Here is a 21,266-nt window from a genome sequence, read left to right as displayed (position 1 = left end):
TCCCTCACGGTCAGAGGAATGGTATGAAAACAATGTCAGAGGCAGTGTGCACAGAGTGTTTGTTAGCATGTGAGAGACTGGCTTGGCTAAAGGAACACACAAGGAGGAGGGCAGTGAGTTCTAAGGCTGGGAAGGAGCTAGGAACAGAGGGGAGGGGAGACGCTTTGTTGTTGTGGGAAAGATGTCTTCTCAGGCACAACTTCTAAGAGTACTTGAACTTCTCTGGGGGCTGATTGCAAATGGATTCAACCTCATTTGCATGTTTTTGCAATGTGATACATCGGGCAAACAGCATAAAATCAGAAAGAAACTCTAATGTCCAGAGGGTATATTTCTGGTATCTACTTTTAAAATGAACTAAATCTTTTCCAGGAAAATCTTAAACGGCTAAGAGATAGCATCACCCGAAGACAGAGAGAGAAGCAAAAATCAGGAAAGCAGGCAGGTATGTAGCTCCTTGGGGGTGCCGCACTGTGGGATACTGCTGTGATCTGTTGTTCCTGACCCTCCTCTCTGCTGTGGCCTGAATGGGCAGAGAGCTTGCCCGGTGCCTGTCACCCTGTTTACAGATCTGGGTCCCCCAGATCTGTGAGGTTCTTGGGGACAATGACTTTGTCTTGTTTATTCTGCATACCTAGTACCTGGCACAGAAGACTTGTTAGCAAATGAATGAATGGACTGACCTCTGCATCCCTTCATCCTCTCACTCAAAGAGGATGATCAAACTTTCTCCCCAAGCATCTGACTCTCCCCTTAGCATTTAGGAAGACATGTTTTTTGTTTTGTTTTTGTTTTTGCTTTTGTTTGTTAGTTTTCAAGGTAGAGAGGGAGAAAGGGGGGGAAGAGAGGCAGAGAGAGAGAGAGAGAGAGAGAGAGAGAGAGAGACAGAGAAAGAGACAGAGACAGAGAGAATCCTAAGTAGGCTCCACATTCCATGCTGAGCCTGACACGGGGTTTGATCCCACGACCCTGGGATCATGACCTGAGCAGAAATCAAGAGTTGGATGCTCAAACGACTGAGCCACCCAGGTGCCCCAGGAAGACATGTTTTTTGAGCAGAGAAAGGAGAAAATCTCATTCACATAGTATCTGTTTTTCACTGAAGCAGGGAACTGTGTCACTGGTGTCTATACCATACAGTGATTCAGAAGCCAGGACTCCAGGTATAGCAGGGCTCCTGCCATGTGTAGTGGCAGTCCAATAGCAAGGCCATGCATTGCAGTGTTTACACTGAGGACCAGGCTTCTCGGCACCACTACCCTTGAGCGTTGATAGGCATTTGCCTACGTTGCATATTCCCACCGAAAGCCTCTGGCATGGTGGGTCTCTGTGATTTATTTTGGCCAGGGTTTATTAAGTGGAGCTGACAATAAAAGGCTTTCAGAGGCTCTGCAATCTTGAGTAGAGCCCCATTAAATAAAGGACTAAGCTTGTGTATGACGTCCATAGTCTGTCTCCAGCTGCCACCAAGAGCCTGACTTCTCATGACCTTGGTCAAGCTGGTAACACCCCAGTCTTTAAAAAGGACATCTTTCTGCCATAGGCCCCTTGCTCATGCCTGTTCTTTCTCACCTGCATGAAAACTACAGGACTGCAAGACCCAGCCCATCAGCCCCTGCTCAGTGAGGCCTTCCTGGACCACTCAAGGCCATTGTACCCCTTCCTCATTTGAGCATTTATAGAACCACTATCCCTCCCATTCATCTGGCACTTCTCTTTTGCTGCCTCTGATTGCTATGACTTCATTCCTTTATTCAAACCATCAGCAATTCCCCGAGGTTCTGCCTCCAAAATGCATCTTTTAGATCTGATCATTTCTGACCATCTCCCATGCCACAGCTGCAGGCAAGCCAACATCATCTCTTCCTGAATGAATGCAAGAGCCTCTTCCATTGTCTCCCTGTGTCCAGTCTTACTTCTCTACAGTTAATCCTCCAAAGTGCAGCCAATCACCTTTTAAAAATAAGAAATCAGATGGTGTCAGTCACTTGCTCAAAACCCTCAGGGGCTCTTGTCCTACCCAGAGTAAAATCACACTCCTCACTGTGTTCTGAGAGTCCCTACATGGTCTCACCTCTGACCTCTGAGCTCACCTTTACTTTCCCCCTCAACCCCGAGCTCTAGTACCAAAGGACTCCCTTTTGTTGCTCTAACAAATCAAGAGCAGCCCTCCCCAGGGCCTTGACACTTGTCCCCCCTCCACTTTTCACACATCTTTACTGACTTGTCCTTTCATCCTTCAGAGTTTGGCTGTAGATTCTCCTCCTCAGAGAGGCCTTCTCTGCATTCTCTCCAGAGTAGCTTTGCTTACCTTCTTTTCACATCACACACTGGAATTATCTTATATTTCTGTTCCATATTTTCTGGCCCATCCTCCCACTGCCTCCTATTGCAAGCTCCATGGGGGCAAAAGTTTGTATGTTTTGTGCTCTGCTGAATCCCCCGCATGTAAGACAGTACATTGATTGGGCTCAAGAAATCTCCATTGGAATGGTCGATTTCAGGAAAATTTTTGGTAACATCATTCATTCACTCTACAAATACTTAATCGAGCACCAGGCTCTTTGCCAGATACAGAGACCCATAAGGCCTGATCTTCACCATCTAGTAGCTTATGAATTAGTCTTTTATTTGTGTAGGTCTGATTTTCCCAGCTAGAGCCTGCCCTACAATCTCTAGCACAGTGTTTTGTATATGGTACTAGCTTAGTGAATATTAATGATTTTGACTGTTTGGGAAAAGAGGCATAAAGAGGTTATAACCATGGCAGAAGGACAGGTATCTGCTTGGGTGACTAGATTTTAAATGTATGCTTTCACTACCCAAGCTCACGCTTGTCTGCCCTCCTGGCTGAAGGGAGGGGAAAGGAGAGAAGGCAAAAAATCTGGTTCAAGATCTGCATGGTCATCTTAGGGTCAGACAATAGGTTCCAGGTGGTAAAAGGGATGAGGTGCTTTTTAAAACCAGAGCACATGAACCCAAAGATAGAAGCCTTGATTAAATGAAACATTTCACGCTTTTACACATAGGCAGCCTCAAAAAAGTTGTGATTTGGTGGTACATGAGGTGTTTGAAGGCCAGGGTGTCGCTGTGTTGGAGTCATGAGTGCTGGGAAGCTGGGCTCCAGAATTGAACCCACTGGGTGTCATGACAACTTTACCATCCAATCAATGGAGATATTGAAGCAAGACATACACACGTTGAGGAGTAAAGGGGTACAGGCATCGGCCCTGAGGCCGTCAGGGTTGGGGTCAAGTTCCTAGCCACTGCTCACCCCTAACTAGCTGGGAACCACAGACAAGATAAGTCACCCAACTGAGCCTCAGTCCTCATCTGCAAAGTGACACAAATAAAAGTGCCTACCCTATTAGGGTTGCTGTGAGGATTGAACCAGTTAAGTTCTGGCTGGGACCTAGCACAGTGCCTGGCACATGGAAGCACTTTAAAAACCACCCATACAGCAGCTGGTGACCTCTCGGGCAGGACCACCCAGGGTGCATGTGCTGGGCTGGGACTTGCCATCCAGGATCCAGAGCTGAAATCCTGGGTTTAGAAATGTTTTCCAAAGTTCACCCAAAGCTAATCAGACTCTGGACAAGTGATACCCACCAGTGTTTATGCTCTGCACTGGCGTGGTCAATGTCTACATTTTTTCAAAGGAGCATGGTTAAATGCCCTCCCTACCCTTACCCTCTACTCTTCAAGTAGCAGGCCCTCTGACTAGGAATTTTATGGGGGGGAATGTTAAGTACTTTTCCTTTTTTTTTTTTTTTTTTTTTATTTTGAGAGAGAGAGACAGAGAGAGGGAGAGAGAATGAGTGGGGAGGAGCAGAGAGAGGGAGAGAGAGAGAATCCCAAGCAGGCTCTGCACTGCAGGGCTCAAACTCCTGAACCACAAGATCATATCGTGAGCTGAAATGAAGAGTCAGCCACTTAACTGACTGAGCCACCCAGGCACCCCAGTGTTTTTACTTTTTACATTAGGAGCTTTAATGTCATAACTATCAAAAGATTAAATTATATATAATCTGACATGAAACAAGAATGCCTGGGGACCACCATAGAGAGAAAGTTCTACTCATCAGCCCCAGGACATTTTTCCTAATGTTTATTTATTTATTTTTTGAGAGAGAGAGAGAGAGCGAGCACGAGTTGGGGAGGGGCCGAGAGAGAGGGAGCCAGAGAATCCCAAGCAGGTTCTGCCCTGTCAGCACAGAGCCTGATGCGGGGCTTGAACTTATGAGCTGTGAGATCATGACCTGAGCCAAAATCAAGAGTCAGATGCTTAACTGACTGAGCCACCCAGACACCCCCACTTTTGTTTTTTATTGTGGTAAAATACACATAACATAAAATTTATCATTGGACCTGAATGTACAACTGAGTGGCATTAAATACATCCACAATATCATGCAACCATTACCACAATCCATTTGTAGAATTTTTTTCTTCCCCAACAAAGATTTGAGAGCAAGTAGCTGATGTGGGACATGATCCCAGGGACACAGTGGGAGTGGGGAAGTGAGAGAGGGAAGGAAAAGTGACCAGCAAAGTACAGTCACCACTGTAGAGATGGAACTTTATGTCCCTGGAGACTCTGGCGGTCAGTAGAGAACACTATGGAAGAGTGATCCCTCCTGAGGGGCCAGAGAGCTGACCATTTCTTCCCCAGCTCCCATGTCTGGGTGAGGCCTGTTGGGGGAGGGGTGCTTGTAAACCAGTTACCAGAGAAAGCCTCAGGTAGTCTGGGAGTGGGGCCCTGTGCTACATAGTGAGGCCCAAGGGCATCAGAGCATCTTCCGAAGAGTGGGCATCTTTATGGTTGACTAAATATAGCATATTATTTAACTCCATAAAACTCGATTGTATATTTAATGACGTACTAACCTGTAATTACCCATTTCACACTGAGTAGCCTCAGTGCTGCTGTATGTGTGCTTGTGGGAGTAGAGGTTTGGCACTTGGGGAGGGTGGGTAGGGGAAAGCAGGGGAGGTAGATTCAGATTGGGACAGTGTTTGGGGCAACCTACTCTTTGACCATCACAGCTCCTTTAAAAAAAAAAAAATCTGTTTTCCACATTGAGCTTCTGTTTTCAACAGAGGAAAGAACTCTGCTTCCAAAAAAAGGAAAAGAAAAGAAAAGAAAAAGAAAAAGCATTTGGAACCCATTGATACAGAGTAACATCAATCTGTAGGAAAATTAGGGTTGACAAATGGCATCTCTGTTTAAAGGACCTTTTCTAGGAATGAAGCCCATTCTAAATTTTTTTTTTCAACGTTTATTTATTTTTTTGGGGGGGACAGAGAGAGACAGAGCATGAACAGGGGAGGGGCAGAGAGAGAGGGCGACACAGAATCCGAAACAGGCTCCAGGCTCTGAGCCATCAGCCCAGAGCCTGACGTGGGGCTCGAACTCACGGACCGCGAGATCGTGACCTGGCTGAAGTCGGACGCTTAACCGACTGTGCCACCCAGGCGCCCCAGGAATGAAGCCCATTCTAAACATAAGGACTGACTCTATTTATTTAGAAATCTCACTTGCCTTAGAAAAGAGAAATGATGATTATTTTGCTTTAATTTGGGTTACAACACCAAGGGTAATTAAAAAGTAAGATTCTGTTCATAATAACTCACTGGTCTTTCTTCAGCTTCAGGGAGTTGTTTTGTTCTTGCTGGGATGGTTCAGAACATTGATAGTGTAGGAAGTCAGAGGAGCTGGTGTAGCCCGTGACTTGTAGAACACCCTAACAGAAGGCAGTCAATATTTGTGTTCTGGGTGTGTCTGGGGCTAGTCTGGGGCAGGACAGAGAGGAGCAGGCAGGGTGCCAGGAAACCTGGGTCCCAATCCCCGCTTCGTCACTGAATCACTTTGTGATCCAAGACTTTAACCACTCTATGCCTCAGTTTTCTCATCCATGGTTTTACCTGACGAATCAACTTCATGAAGAAGGAAGGAAGTTCAAAGGAGGTATAATGGCCCACGTGGACATGCTTTGGGAAAAGTACTGTGCGATCTAATGATGATTACTATTCCCAGCATTGTTCCTTTCTTCCAAGAATATCAGGATTTTGTAGACTCACTCTACTTGATTTTTTGAACTTTTGACTCCCAATTTTTTTTCCTGTGTATTTTATTTTCCTTCCTCATAGAACCAGTTGAGGGTAGAAAATTGACTCACTGAAGTGAGTTAAGCAGACAGGAACCTCCCTTTAAAAGAGTGTTGTTTAAAAAAAAAAAAAAAACTAGGTCAAAGCTGAGGGGGAAAACAAAAGCATTACACCTGTTTGGGCTCTGAGACCAACTGTGGGCCCACGCCCACATGCAGGTACGGCTGGTCTCTGCCCAAGTAGTTGCAGCCTCGGGTAGCTGCTTGCACTGCTCAGTTGTCACTAGGAGAGCCTGAGGGTGTGAGAAAGGTCTGTGCTACACAGGGACCCAGAAAGGTAGTTTAATACTCGGACCAAACACTGCCCTTGGAGCCAGTCTCTAGTGTGAGGCACTTGTGGCATCTAGTAAACCATAGTCCAACCTTTTTTTTTTTTTCTTTAAGCTTATTTATTTTGAGAGAGAGAGAAAGTGAGAAGCCAGCGAGGGGCAGAGGGAGAGGGAGAGAAAATCCCAAGCAGGCTCCATGCTGTCAGAACAGAGCCTGATGCAGGGCTCGAATCCATGAACCGTGAGACCATGACCTGAGCTGAAACCAAGAGTCAGATGCTTAGCCAACTGAGCCACCCAGTCCAACTTTAACACCTTCTGTGTGCTTACCATACACTCGGTCTACCCTGCCCTTGAATTTCTTTCCTCCTGTTGTGGTTTACCCATTCGCCCTTCTCAGCGGACTCTGGCTTTGGCAAGCAGAGCCACCTCTGGTCCTGGACTCCCTGAACTTCTTGCCACACCCACCCCATAGAAGAGGAGAGTCGGAGGAGGAAGTGGTGCTGTTAAGATGAGAGCACGTGGCCCAACAGTACACGGAACTTTCACCTCTTCCAGAGGCCCTGCCCCTGGGCTTGGAAATGTTCCAGGCATCAAGGGAGCCCTGTGTCAGGAGCTCACCTGGTGTTCGCACTTCCCTGGGGAGAAAGTGGGTATGGACACCCACAGATATTTTGTTCTGCTTGTCAGCAGAGGTTGTTTTCTGCTCAGGAACCCCGGGGATGGAAATCTAGGGAGGACTAAAGACCCAACTACTGGGCAGGGCTAAGTCAGGAAAGAGGCCAGTTTAATGCTGCACAGGGCAAAGGCATCATTTCTTAAGTCTGTGGTGTCCAAAACCACTGATCAGCCTTGCAAGTCACAAAATCTTTCATGGGGCTGATGGACCTCCTTTCATTACCAGTCTGGGTCACTTCTGTCAGTTACAGACCATGCACCCAGCATCCATCATTCATTGAGGGATTCAGGGGCAGTATGAGTAGTGGTTAAGCGCCTGGACTCCGGAGCCTGGGTTCAAATCCCAGCTGTCTCACTTGCCAGCTGTGTGCTGGGGGCATGCTACTTCACTTCTCTCTAATAGTTTCTGTTGGGAATGAAGATAATAGTATTTATTCCATGGGTGTTGGGAAGCTTGTGGAACCCCACTTGGTGCACAGGATAACCAGTTATTAGGATCAACAGCACTCGCGAGTCTGCCGTGTGAAAAGGAAGTAATGCAGAGAGGTTGACTGGCTGACTCAAGTCCCAGAGCAGGGGAGTGGCAGAGCCCCAGACCTTTCCCTGATCTCAGGCTGTCTGCCTGACGTGGAGCATTTGTGCCTCTGTCCCTCTCGTCTGTCACCCACCGATGGCTACACAGGAGTCTGTGGAGTTTCAGTGCTGAGTTGAGCAGATCCCCCTCCCTGCTCCTACCCATCTCTCTTCCCCTCCCCTTCCCTCCACTCCCTGCCAGGTTCAGGCCGGGGATGCAGGTGGAGCGGGAGCAGCCTGAGCAGTTTGGTGGGCTGTAGTCTGGTGCCTTGAAGATTTTCCCTCTTTCTTCTGATTCTAGACTTGGAGATCACGGTCCCAATTCGGCACTCACAGCACCTGCCGGGGAAAGTGGAGTTTGGAGTCTATGAGAGTGGCCCTAGGAAAAGCGTCTTCCCCCCAAGGACAGAGCTACGGCGAGGAGACTGGAAAACAGACAGTACCTCCAGCACCGCAAGTGAGCAAGGGGTAGGGGGTGTGGGGGGGGGGCGGTGTCTTCACATCTGCACTCCAGCTGGGGCCTTGGAGCTTTGAGAATAGTCTCTGTTGTGAGCCCAGCAGATCCCAGCTGGAGCCTGATTTGGGTCTGGAGGTGTAAGACATGGGGAACATTTAGCCTGTGAAGTTTGCCTTTTCTTAGAGGGCCAAAGATCCTTTAATATCCCCTGAAGCCAGATTGCATACTACCTTATTACACTGTTCCTTTTACAAATAGAAAAACCTAGTAATAACACTAGTTAACATTTATTGATCGTTTACTGTATGCTAAGCCTCTTCTATAGATTCTCAGATTTAATTCTCACAGTAACTCTATGGGATAGGCACTACGACCTGTATTCACTGAGAAGGAAACTGGAGTCTTAGTGTCTTGCCCTAGGTAAGATAGCTAATAAGTCGTGGTGTCAGGATTTGAGCTCAGGCAGTCTGGATCCAGGGCCCAGACTATTCTTTCTGCTTCCTCAACCGTGGTAAGGGGAAGGAAAGAGCATGAAGTCAGAAACATTAGAAAACGATGGACTCAAATTTGAGAATTCCAACTTTATAGATGAGTTGAGGATCTAGTTAGGAAATGTGGAAGACATTTTGGCTTGAGAGCTTGATAGAGTCTGATTGCAACAGACAGTACCTGCTGAGGTACACGCAGGAGGTGGGGGGCTTTGTTTCCGTATCCAGGGCGGCGTTAGCTGACTTCGGATACACCGGCTTCACAAGCAGAATAGATGGAGTTTCTCTTCTTTCACACATTTTAGTGTTATCAAAACAGCTAGGAGAGCCATGAAAGAGTAGGAGACTTGGCTGAATTTTAGAACTCGTGTCTCCTTAAATGTCAGGCAGAGAGCCCCCAGGAAGGTCATCTAAACCCAGGGGTTAATCTTTTCTGCATCACAAACCCGTTTGAGAATCTGATGTGTGCTCTGGATGTGCTTCCCGGAAAAATGCACGTGTATATGTACATACATAGACATACAATTTTTCCCGTCCATGGACTTAGGTCAACAACCCTGCACTAGTCTCCCTTCTGACTTAATAGATGGGGTATTTATGATCCAGAGAAGGAAAGGGTTTTATGCAAGGTCACCTGGCCAGTGAAGGAAAGGTGGGAGTAGGCCCTGCTCTTCTCTCGGTTCAACATTCCTGCCACCACTACGTGTTGAAACAGACCCAAAGCCTGTCTCACGACCGACCACAGGGAAAGTCTAGACAGGGCAGAGGAGAAAACTTCTCTTAAATAATGGGGGTGGTAATGTGTATTCAAAACCCTCTTGAGGCATTTTAGAGAATTCTGACAAGTTCAAAAATGGGAGAGATTTTCCCAGTGATCACAGGTGGCTGAGGAAACGTGAGGCAGGTGGCAGTCTCTCGGATGTGTCGTGGAGGAGAGAAGTGGTGTAGATCGTTTCAGGGTGAGGGCAGTGCATTCCGGTGTGGAGAGGAGGGGAAATGTAACAAGACAAATGCAAAGCATTTATTTCGGGTTCAGATTAATTTCAGTGATTTTACGTGTGTGTTTTACCTTGAGGTGAAAACGGAAAACAGAATGGAAAGCATAAGGCCGATACGGGGCTTGAACACACGGATGCGAGATCATGACCCGAGTCAAAGTTGGACACTTAGCTGACTGAGCCACCCAGGCGCCCCTTTGTAATTGTGTTTTTAAAGCATGTAACGTGTGATAAGCTCTCAGTAAATGGTAGCTATACAGAAAAATAAATAAATAAATAATAAATAAATAAATAGGTAATAAAAAGGTGAACCATTTCATTTTATGCTGAAAGAAAAAAACTAAACTCTAATAAAATGGTGTAAGATGGTAGCATTTTGAAGATCCCATATTCACAGCTTATGTATTGCTTCTACCATTAAAATTAAGGTATGTGCCAGAGTTCTGCATTTTATTTTAGCCTGAGAGAATCCACAGCCCAGCTAATTTTGTTCGTACCCTTCAGGCAGCGCGAGTAACCGATCCAGCACTCGGAGCCTCCTCAGTGTGAGCAGCGGGATGGAGGGGGACAATGAGGTGAGAGCTGGGGACTCCACTCCCATATGGCTTGTCCTACGGGTCATTTCATTGCAGGAAATAGAAATCCAGGTGAAAGAAGCCGGACACACAGGTCACATATTACAGGATTCCATTTATGTGAACTATCCGGAATAGGTAGAATCGGAGAGACAGAACACAGATTGGTGGATACCAGGGGCTGGGAGGAGAGGTAAATGGGGAGTACGGTGTTTCCTTTTGGGGTGATGGAAATGTTTTGGGACTAGCTGGAGGCGGTAGTTGTGCAACAGTGTGCATGAGCTAAATGCCACTGAATTGTTCACTTAAAAAAATTTTTTTTAAGTTTATTTACTTCTTTGGAGAGAGTCAGAGACAGCGTGAGCATGGGAGGAACAGAGAGAGAGGAAGAAGAGAGAGAATCCCAAGCAGGCTCCACACCCTCAGCACAGAGCCTGACACGGGACTCGAACCCACGAAACCGTGAGATCATGACCTGAGCCGAAACCAAGTCAGACGCTTAACTGCCCCAAATCGTTCACTTTAAAATGGCCAACTTTATTTTATATGAATTTCTCCTCAATAAAAAGAGGAAGGAAGGAAGGAAAGAAGGAAGGAAGGGAGGGAAGGAGGGAGAAAGGGAGGGAGAGAGAAATAGAAATTCGCTCTGACTAGTTAAGCCATAAAGGGCATGTGTGAGAAGGAGCTGGATGAATACCAGGGAATCCAGGGGTAGAAATCCCATCTTGGGGCCGGGATCAGGAGCAGTGAGAAATGCTGGAGCCAAGGCCAGTGCTCCATGTTTCCCCAGGGCCATATGCTCTCATCTCTTTTCCCCTGTGTGGACCTGCTTTCTTGTCTCACTATACCCTGACCTGTTCTGCTCCTGTGTATGTATAGTGGCGAATAGTCCCTTGAGAGCCAAAAGGCCTCACAGGAGGGGATGAGCTGCTGCCTTAGACTGAAGCCCAATTTTGGTCAGGGTGTCTACCCCAATCCAGTGGCTGGGATGAGCAGGAGGTGTCACATGGGTCACTGCCAACCCGGGAGACCCTGAGATAGGGCCCTTGAGGTGGGCCAGCCCTCCAGTGCACAGCTTATATTCATTACCCCATGACTGAGGGCCACTCAAGGCTCTGCTCTCCCGAAAAGGGACTTTGGTTTAAAAACAAAACTTCTCCGGCTCTACCTGGTTAAATAGAGCATGCTTCTCAAACTTTAAGATGCATAAGAACCTTAAGATCCCAGGCACCTGGGTGGCTCAGTCAGTTAAGTGTCTGACTCTTGGTTTCAGCTCAGATCTTGATCTCATGGTCCTAAGCTCAAGCCCCATGTTGGGCTCCCTGCTGCTCGTAAAGCCTACTTAAAAAAAAAAATTAATAACTACCTAGGATCTTGTTAACATGCAGGTTCTGATCAAGTGGGTCTGAGGAGGAGCTTGAGATCCAGCAGGTCTCACAAGCTCTCAGGTGATGCTAATTTGATGGTCCACAGAGGACGCTCTGAGTAACAAGGACCATTAATGAGAATTTGGGCCCTGTTGTCTCCTCAGTGACTCTAGGAATCGATAGAAAGCTGCCCTGGTGTTGTTGGTTTCATTCTTTTTCTTTTTTTTTAAGTTTATTTATTTTGGTGTGGGGAGGGGCAGAGAGAGAAGAGTGAGAATCCCAAGCAGGCTCCACATGGTGAGCAGAGCCCGACATGGGGCTCAGTCTCACAGTCGCGAGGCCATGACTGAACTGGAATCAGGAGTCCTACCCTGAGCCATGCAGGCACCCCACTGGCTTCATTCCGTTTGTGAATAACCTTCAGCAAAGCCTGGGAGACTTTGGGCTCACCGGGTCCAACTATGGTGGTTGCTTAAAGAAACGTTCACCTTTCTTTATCATCTTTTTTCCTGTAGGATAATGAAGTCCCCGAGGTTACCAGAAGCCGTAGCCCATGCCCCCCACAAGTGGACGGAACACCCACTGTGCCCCTTGAGAGGCCCCCCAGGGTACCTCCAAGAGCTGCCTCACAGAGGTAAGGTTGATGCTGACAAGAAATGTGTCTCTCATTCTCTGAGTTCCCGTGGGAGGACAGTAGGATTTGGGGGCACCTAAGATGACCTAAGAATGCGTGCAGAGCTAACTGAAATGCCTAGTTTTGATGTGTTTTAATGTGGACTCTTTGCTAACTGATGCTCTATTCGAGGGCAAATACTTTAAGTAGCAGTTGCAGTATTTCATCAATGAAGTACATTGGTAAACATCAACTTTTTTAGTAATTGTCATGTTTGGTTAGAATTCAGCTCGCTGATAGTAATTCCCTTGGCTGTTTTGTGGGGACAGTGCCTTTTGGGGGCCAGGAGATAAGAAAGACTGGGGGATGAAAATAAAGGTGGGAGACATGGCTCTAGCGCCACACTCTCTGGGAGCAGTGAACTTGGATGAATTATTTCACTTTCACGTAACTCAATTTCTTCATCTGTAAAATGGGGATAAGAGTAAAATGTCCTCACAGAGTTGTAAGAATGGAGTTTTGGTCCACAGTAAGAGCTCAACAGAATGAGTGGTTTTTCTTATTCGGGACAAGACTGAGCGGATGGAGATTTGGAGATGGGCAACAGGCAAAGGAGTTTAGAGTGTTTGCTGGGCTCTGATGTCTGTCTTTGTTTATAATGGTACTCAGGCCTCTGGTAGGAACTTTTTCAAGGTCTCATGGACAGAAAAAGTAGTCAAAGCTCACTTGTCTGCTCATGCAGAAAGGGGCCTGGAGAATGAAAGCCTAGGCTTGTTTTAGGCGTTTAATTCTTTGATGTCTAAAGTATAATGTGGGGGGAAAATGATTAAAAGGTGGAAGCTTTTTTTTCAACCAGGGTTGGTTTTTTTTGTTGTTTCATATTGAAACTTTTAACTCAAATGAATCTCATCAGTGCAATTTGTTGAGAAAGTACAACAAGGAGGCCTTTCTTCTGATTTTCTGGAAAGAGAAGCTGTCTCTGAGCTAGGCATCTTTCCATTTCTCCCTTCGCTGCTTACCACTCTTGCCTGTGCTCCCAGTAACATTCACATACTGACACTTGTTACACAGACCTCCTGTGATCGCAAACATTCACTGGCATGTTTCCTTGGTATAGACCAGAGGTCACATAGTAGGATACCAATCCTGGGGGGACCTGTAGCGATAATCGAGTCCAGTTGCCTGAATTGGCATAATGTTCTGTTGCTTCAAAATCATATAGTTGGTGACTGGGGAGGGGTGTTTACGGAGAATGATTATGGTTATAAATGCTAAACTGTACTGAGCGCTTACTATATACTGGATAGTATGTTAAACACAGTGAATGCAGGATCTCACTTAACTCCATCCACAACTCTAAGAGTTAGATATTTAGGATTATCCCATTATTCCAAGCACTGGGGCTTGGACTGGATTGAGACTTACCCTGTGTGGCAACCCTGGTTGTGCCTGACTCGAGGCCTCCAGTGTCTTAGTCATTTTGTGACACCTGTGCAAGAAAGTCGAGGTATCAGTAGGAGGAGATCCAAGACCTAAGGCCTGCTAATCCTGAAGATTGAGGAGTTTGGGGGCAGTTAACTAATTGCATCAAGATGAAAGGGTTGTCAAGCTTGAAAACTATAGCTGCAAGACTCTGTGGGATTTTGTTAATGGGAGAGAAAAAGAGAACAGCCAGGGAAATGGGTTCCAGAAATTAAAGGATAGAAATTGGGCTGCATTTAAATGTGTCAACGGAGATGGCAAATGAATTCTGGGGGGAGTCTGGAAGCATGTTGTGATAAAAATGGGAGCAAACAGGAGGAAAACACTTTTTACTAAAGAAATGGTATTTGCAAGGAAATCTGTAATTGACAGAGCATGGCATTTGGGTGCCTTTTTGGTGTGAAGAAAGATTTGCAAATATGTGATTGTTTTGTAAGTATGTATGCAATTTGCATAATAAAACGAGGAGATGTTTGAGCAAATAATAAAGCAGGCCTGTCTGTCTCCTGAATGGCTTCCGTGCTCCACCCACTGACGGACTGGAGGGGAGGCCAACCTTGAGGGTCTCCTCTCCACTTCCAGATCTGGGAATCAGCAACTGTTCTTTGCCCATGTCTCCTGAGCCCCCCTCCCAAACAGCACTAGGGCTACAATGCCTGTCACCCCCTCCCAGTCCTGGTCCCTTTCTCTACTCACTCCACATGCCGTTCTCAGAGCTTGAGCTGGCAGTGAGGACTCCTGAGTCTCCACTTCCACCTGGGCCTTCTGTTTCCTACTCTCTGCTGGGGCCCCTCGACCCAGATGCCCCACGGATGTCTCAAACAGCCTGTGCAGAACTGAATTCATCCCATCTGCCATTCTCTGTCCCAAACTGCCTTCCTCTGGTGAGTTCCCAGCCTGAGATAAGGGCACCGTTCTCTCACTTCCCAGAGCACCAAACCCAGGCGTCATCCTCCAACCCTCCCTCCCTGACAGCTCCCACAGAGTGGTCTCCAGACTCTGTCCATTCTGCTGCCCTTTCAGCTCTCGGATCCACCCCCTCTCCGTCTGCCAGGGCCTACATTCATCCTTGTAGACCCACACTCACCTCCCTCCTCCACGCTGCCGCCACATTGCACTTTAGATCAGAAATTGCTGATGATGTCACTTCCTGGTGTAAAAGCCTTCCCACTGAATGCTGTGTTTTTTTAGCACGCTGTGGCCCTGTCTAGCCTCAAGTCCCACCCTCTCCTGTATTCACTGATGCACCACCCCTTAAGGATTCCCAGTGGGCTGTGCCATTTGGAACTGTGTCTTTGCTCAATCTGCTCCTGTTGCCTGGAATGCCTGTCTCCCTCCTCCCTTCCAATCTCTTCTTAGAAAATTCTTACACATCCTTTAGGATTCGGTCTAGTCATCATCACCTCTTCTATGAAGCCTTCCCTGATGTTCCTATGTTCCTATGATGAAACTTCTTGTGGCTCCCCAAATATCTCTATTATAATTCATTCCATGTTATGGCCCCTCTTTACCTATCTGTTTCCTCAAGTGGAATTTAAGCCCCAAAAGAATAGAGACCATTTTTGATTAAAAAGTTTTTTTCTACTGTCTCCAGTGCTTAGTATAATAGCCGTAACAGAGTAAGAACTTAATAAATATTTATCACGTAAGTGAGTTAATGGATGGATGGAGAGATTGGTACTGCTTGTGTTAGACTACCGTCTCTTAAACAGTTAGCCATCAGTCATCTTCCACGGTGCAGGTAGCTCATAGATTAGTGGAAAGAAGTTTCACTCTCCCACCTTTAAGTTCCCAATGTATTTCAAAGTCAGGGAAAGGAAATGATGACAAGAACAGGAGAAGATGCATTATATCTTTGTATGGCATTTTCCTTGCAGGGCATTAGTCCTTATAGAGCGGGCAGCTGACAATGTCACGTTCCTCACAAGTAAGGTCCTGCCAATTGATAACAACAAAACAAAAAACAAAAAACAAAACAAAACAAAAAAACACACCCCAAATCTTACTGAGCCTTTGCTGCTTTGTTTTTAAACATATTTTGCCATTTACAAATGATTTGTCAATCACTAGCAATCTGTGCACTCCCCTTTAAGGCATAGCCAAGGTCCTGTGTAATCAGAACATACTTCTAGAGGCCTCTTGCGGTGCCAGAAGTTGATCCTGTACATGCAGACTTGTAAAGAGGTCTGTGAAGTCCCTGGGAGGGGCTGGAGTGGTCAGGGAGTAAGGGTACTTGGGACAGAGGCTATTTACTAATAGGGAAGTTTAAAAATATTTTCAACAATTTTGTGATCATACAAAAGCATAATAACAAATCTACTTATTTTAGTATTTATTTTTTATTTTTGAGAGAGAGAGAGAGAGAGCATGTGCGAGTGAGGGAGGGGCAGAGAGAGAGAGGGAGAGAGAGAATCCCAAGCAGGCTCCACATTGTCAGCAGAGCCAACACAGGGCTCAATCTCATAACCGTGAGATCATGACCTGAGTTGAAATCAAGAGTTGTATGTTTAAACAACTGAGCCACGCAGGGGCTCCATAGTCCTACTTTAAAAGAACATTAATCAATATCAAGGTTGCTGGTTTCTTTTTTTTTTTTTTAATGTTTTTATTTATTTTTGACAGAGAGAGAGAGTCAGAGCACGAGTTGGGGAGGGGCAGAGAGAGAGGGAGACAGATTCTGAAGCAGGCTCCAGGCTCTGAGCTGTCAGCACAGAGCCCAATGTGGGGCTAGAACTCATGAACCATGAGATCATGACCTGAGCTGAAGTCTGATGCTTTACTGACTGAGCCACCCAGGCGCCCCAAGTTTGCTGGTTTCTTGAACAAAACTCATCAGCAGCAAGACCTTACCTTCAGCAGGGAGGAGAAAGCAGCCAGTTCTTAGGTATTTCTGGGCACTCATGTCTCCCAACTCCAGCTTCTCAGTGTCTTGGAGAGGCTGTCTCCCCACAGACCACACCCTGAGTCTGATTTAATACTCTTTACTTTCATGATTCTGATATGTCTATAATCACAAATCCATTTCCCTGATAGGGGACTTCCAATCCTTGGTTGGGATTATTCATCAGAATGAACTACAGAAATTGTTTGCTTGCGGACCCACCCCAAATGCAGAATGGGGCAGCAGAGAGAGGAAGAGGGTCCAAGAGGGAATCATAACTATCTTTGTGGTGGATGGTAAATTGTAAGGCTCATGGGGCATACATGGGAAAAATCTTTATTCATAATAAAGCTAAAATTATTTGCTGTACTTCTTGAGTACTTCTTTACTTCTAGAGTAAAGGCCAGAAACAGTGCTACCCACTTAGCAATTGTCATTTCCAAGCAACACACAACACTCCAGTGTAGGTGTTTGTAGGTACTTCTGTTTGGTAGGTGAGAAACACATTCAGAGAAGTTGAACTTGTCCTTCAGATGTGTGCATAATTGCCTTTGCTATGTGTTCCCACAGGTTCTGAACTTCCCCTGTCCAAACAGTGCAGTTTACTGATTTTTCCTGTTGTCTGTCTTATCCATTACATTCTCAGCACTGTGAGGGCTGAATCCACTCCCATTTTACTTGTTGTTGTATGTCATACCCAGGAGTAGACACATAGTAGATAAATGTTTTTTGAGATGGAGGGAGATGGATAGGAAGGAAGGGAGGGAGGCAGCGAGGCAGCCGGGAAGCCTAAATGTACTCAGCTAATAAGTAAGGCTGACTGGCCTTCAGCCTCCTCCTATAAGCCCATGGTTCATAGGTCAGGTTGGGGAGGTGGAAGGAGACTGTCCATTTGTTTTTTTCTGGATAAAGAGACAACCACACAAAACCATCTATTCCCAGGGGCCATAGCAGGACCTTCTGAGGATGTCTGTGGTTGTTCTTTTCTACTCCTGCTTCTCTGTCTTGTTCCTGAGATGGCCCCTCTTTTTCTCAACTCTTTTGTTATTTCCTTGACCTATGCAAAACTTGCATTCAAGAGACATTTAGTAAATATTTAATCATTGATTCATTCAGTCTTTGACTGTGCAACTCCAGGATAGCACAGTTCAATTATGGCACCTGACAAAGCCCTCTTTCTTGACTTATTGACTTGCTTCCAAGAGAATTAAATATTGGTTTTACAGCACACATGTGGAAATACCATCCACCGTTGTTGAACCTCTCTGTAAATAGACTCACCCAGGTCTATCTGGAATGGCATTTAGGACTGTTTAAAAACCATCCAGAATAACATGGAGGGGGGCTTCTAGGAAAGCAAATGTGGAGTTGGGATAACACACTTAGCGATCCCATGAGGGCATAGTTGTGAGAAGCAGACTTCAGAAATTCTTCACTCCTTTCTCAAGGGACCACCTACTACAATATGTCTCCTGCCTGGCTGCATATTTGAATCACTGGTGTCTTAAAATATAGGCTTTATTATTTAGATACGGCAAGGTCAACAGATCAGGAGACAACTGCTCTTGAGAAGATAGTTTGGTGTACTCCTAGATCCCAAGAGGAGGGGGCACATTTTTGCCCTGGTGGCTCTGGGGGCTCACTGGGAAGCACCAGGTTTAGTCAGGAGAAAGGCAGTGGAGTGGGGGGAAGAGTGGAGTGGGCAGTGAAGTGGGCAAGAACTTTTACTGTGATTTCTGCAGGAGGGTACAACTAGGGTAGGCAGATTTAGGAATGGCTAGTTTGAATAATTTCAGTGGGCTCTGGGGCAAAAGTCCCTAGCTGTCTGTCCTTAGTTGTCTGGTACCTGGTCCTGAAGTGATTAGGGCAGATGGGTAGTGGCCCACATGTGAGAAACCATGAAGAAAGTAGTATAAGGGTATAGGGTGGGATTGGTTAGTTTGCATAGGAAAGGTCTGCTCTTCAGTAAGTTGCTATCTCTAGGAACTAGTTTACCTTGGGAGGGGCATTCCCTCCAGGATCAGCAAGTCTCCGGGGGTCAAAGCATCAGAAAATGAAAGACATGGTTAATATAACTCATTGGGGGAGGGACAGTATTAAAAAGTTGTGATGCTTGAGCCTTATCCTCTAGAGATTATGATGGACTGGGTCTAGGAGAGAGCCTGGGAATTGGTATTTTTTAAAGGTCCACTGGTGATTCTAATGTGCAGCTAAGGTTGTGATCCACAGCCAGCACTGTGGATGCTGAGGTCCTCCTGAGGTCCATATGGCTTCATTAACTAAGAACATGTTCTTTGCATAGTTTACCAAGTTTGCCACAAACCATGGATGCCTGAGAACTAGTTAATCAAACTCATTTTAAAATAGTGACCTTTATCTTTCATTTCAGGCCTGCAACCAGGGAGACCTTCCATTCTCCTCCACCTATTCCACCCAGAGGTCGCTGATTCCACCTCCTAAAACCTGCCTACTTCGGGACTTTGAGACCTGCAGTTTCAGCCTGTTAATGATGTCTTCGTGTTGAGTATGATGGCATGAGTATTGACCTTAAGACCTACTCTCATGGCTGATATTGTTGTGGCCCTGCTGGTTTGGGCTTTCCTTGAAGAAGATATTATTAAGGCATGAAGAAGTGAAAAACTGAGGACTTTATTCACCATCACCAAGTATATTGATCCACATCCTTCTTTGCCAAAAGGATGAAGACTTAATGGGAATACTTACCTCTAATTTGGCATGTCAGAAGCCTGAAAACATTGATCAGAAATGTACTTTATGAGTGATTTTACTGAAATGCACTTATATTAGGCCTTACTTATTTGCTAGTCCAGCATAACTTCTAGAAGTGGTTATGATTTAAGACTTACAGTTTTCAAGTAAGAAGATATGTCCTGACTTTTAAATAGTTCTTCAACTTTTCTGTAGATTCAGGAGGGTGTCTAAATGTTGGAGCTGGTCACACAAAACAAACCGAAAATGACTTTAGAGAGGGATTAGTCCTAATTCCTTGTATGTGGAATACAAATCTGAGGTTCCACAGAAGTCCGGAACCATCTCTAGATAGCCAGTCACTCTCCCTCAAGAAATGCCCGCATGTAGAAATTCAGTCACTGACTGTTGACCTTCCAGAAATATCTTTCCTCCATATCTCCCGGGCATGGGACTATCAAGTATTTTTTTTTTTTTTTTTTCAATTTGGGCACTTATACTTCACTATGCTTTCAAAACAGTGATGTTACCAAGGAACATCTATAAATGGTTGGGAACCGGAAGCTTGGGATGCCAGCGACCCCATTTATTGTTCTGCAGTCTTTATAGATCTTATAAGTTCAGGCCATAAGGAGAGAGAAGGATCCTTGACTTTTTCTCTGCCGAGAGGTTAGAAGAGAAAGGAAGAATGTAAAATCGAAACAGTTATCTATTTTCTTATAAATGTATTATTACCACTAGGCTTAGGAAATCTGTGCAGAGAATAGAGAGCCATTAGTATATCATGATTGTCATATGTCATTAATATGTGATTAATTTTGAGTCACTGGCACAGAAATCTACCTTCAAAGCACAGATCCTTAATTTGATACTTACACAGTAAAATTAGTATCAGACACATTTCTTTAAAAAATATCAGAAATCTGGTGATTTTTCATGAAATATATTCTTTGTCCCACACAGACATATATAAGCCACACTATTAATGATCTATTTAATTACAGTTTTATTGTGTCCTTTTCTAATGATTCGAGGTTCTTTTTCAATTTCATTCATCAGTCCAGCAAACGAGGACTCTTGTTGGAGTTAATAGCTTCTGGGTCGTGGGTCTTTTTTCTGACATAAAATACACTATTGGCCGTGGCCATTAAGACAGTCTTTGTGCAAATCACTTATCACAATGTCTGGCACATAGTAGCCATTCTGCAGTGGTCCCTTTACTCTCCTTGTCACTCATTTGGGAGAAAGAGGGTAATGTGGGATAAAAGGAGAACAAGAAATTATAATTCTGGTATTGTTGTCTTTTCTCTTATTTATAGGTGGTCTCTTAAGCACACTTGGCTTTGATAAAAGCTACACTTTTTTATATTCAATATCTCTAAGCTCCCTCTTGGATTGCCAAATTTAGATTTTTATAATTCTCTAATAAGCATTTAGATCAATAACATGGCAAAACTTACTGCCAGCTAATGGTGTTAGCATCTTTGTGTGCACATCACTGTTTGTGCAATATTGGAATATTTTATTACATTTTATTCTTCTGTGAAAGTAAATGGAAAACATAAAATTGAAAGTGCTGATTAGAAACTTGGGTCTGATAAATATGACACACTTGAGACATGGGTGGAAATGGTCCAGAGTTCATTGCACATCTGAACTGCTCCATGTTATCAAAGAATGTCTCTAATGTTGATGTGAAATTCTGCATTCTCTAGAAACAGTACTACCCATTATGACGTGAATTTATTCAACTTCCATACTCAACATTTACACACATTTTTAGGAATATGTTATGTAACAAAATCATGGGTTCCAATACAGTGAGGATCAGAAACTAGATTGTAACTAGGTATCCAAAGAAACTGTTAAAAAGCTCTCTGTGTGATGCTTTGGGAGACAACTCAGCTACCACCATCCTTCCCCAAGATTTTATGAGCTGGTTCAATAGTAAGGGAAGCTATTTGTCATATTCACTGCCATTGCTTCTCCTTCTAACTGTGCAAAGTATG

The 21,266-nt window shown here is 45.1% G+C and overlaps 1 protein-coding gene across 4 annotated transcripts in view; it reads left to right on the top strand.

Annotated features, from left to right (window-relative positions):
* Window positions 1-20,844, top strand: part of PIK3AP1 (phosphoinositide-3-kinase adaptor protein 1) — a 117,736-nt gene extending 96,892 nt beyond the window's left edge. For all 4 annotated transcript variants that reach the window (XM_086680509.1, XM_086680510.1, XM_086680512.1 and 1 more), the window contains 5 exons: window positions 373-445; window positions 7,989-8,144; window positions 10,135-10,205; window positions 12,088-12,206; window positions 18,938-20,844. In XM_086680509.1, the coding sequence (XP_086536635.1) occupies window positions 373-445; window positions 7,989-8,144; window positions 10,135-10,205; window positions 12,088-12,206; window positions 18,938-18,995 (477 nt within the window). In that variant the 3' untranslated portion in view covers window positions 18,996-20,844. The remainder of the gene's footprint in view (window positions 1-372; window positions 446-7,988; window positions 8,145-10,134; window positions 10,206-12,087; window positions 12,207-18,937) is intronic.
* Window positions 20,845-21,266: the final 422 nt, after the last annotated feature.

Source organism: Puma concolor, chromosome D2 (genome assembly GCF_028749965.1).
Source record: "Puma concolor isolate L17-30 chromosome D2, mPumCon1.1.hap2, whole genome shotgun sequence".
NCBI classification, from domain to species: domain Eukaryota; kingdom Metazoa; phylum Chordata; class Mammalia; order Carnivora; family Felidae; genus Puma; species Puma concolor.
This window is presented reverse-complemented; position numbering and strand designations above follow the sequence as displayed.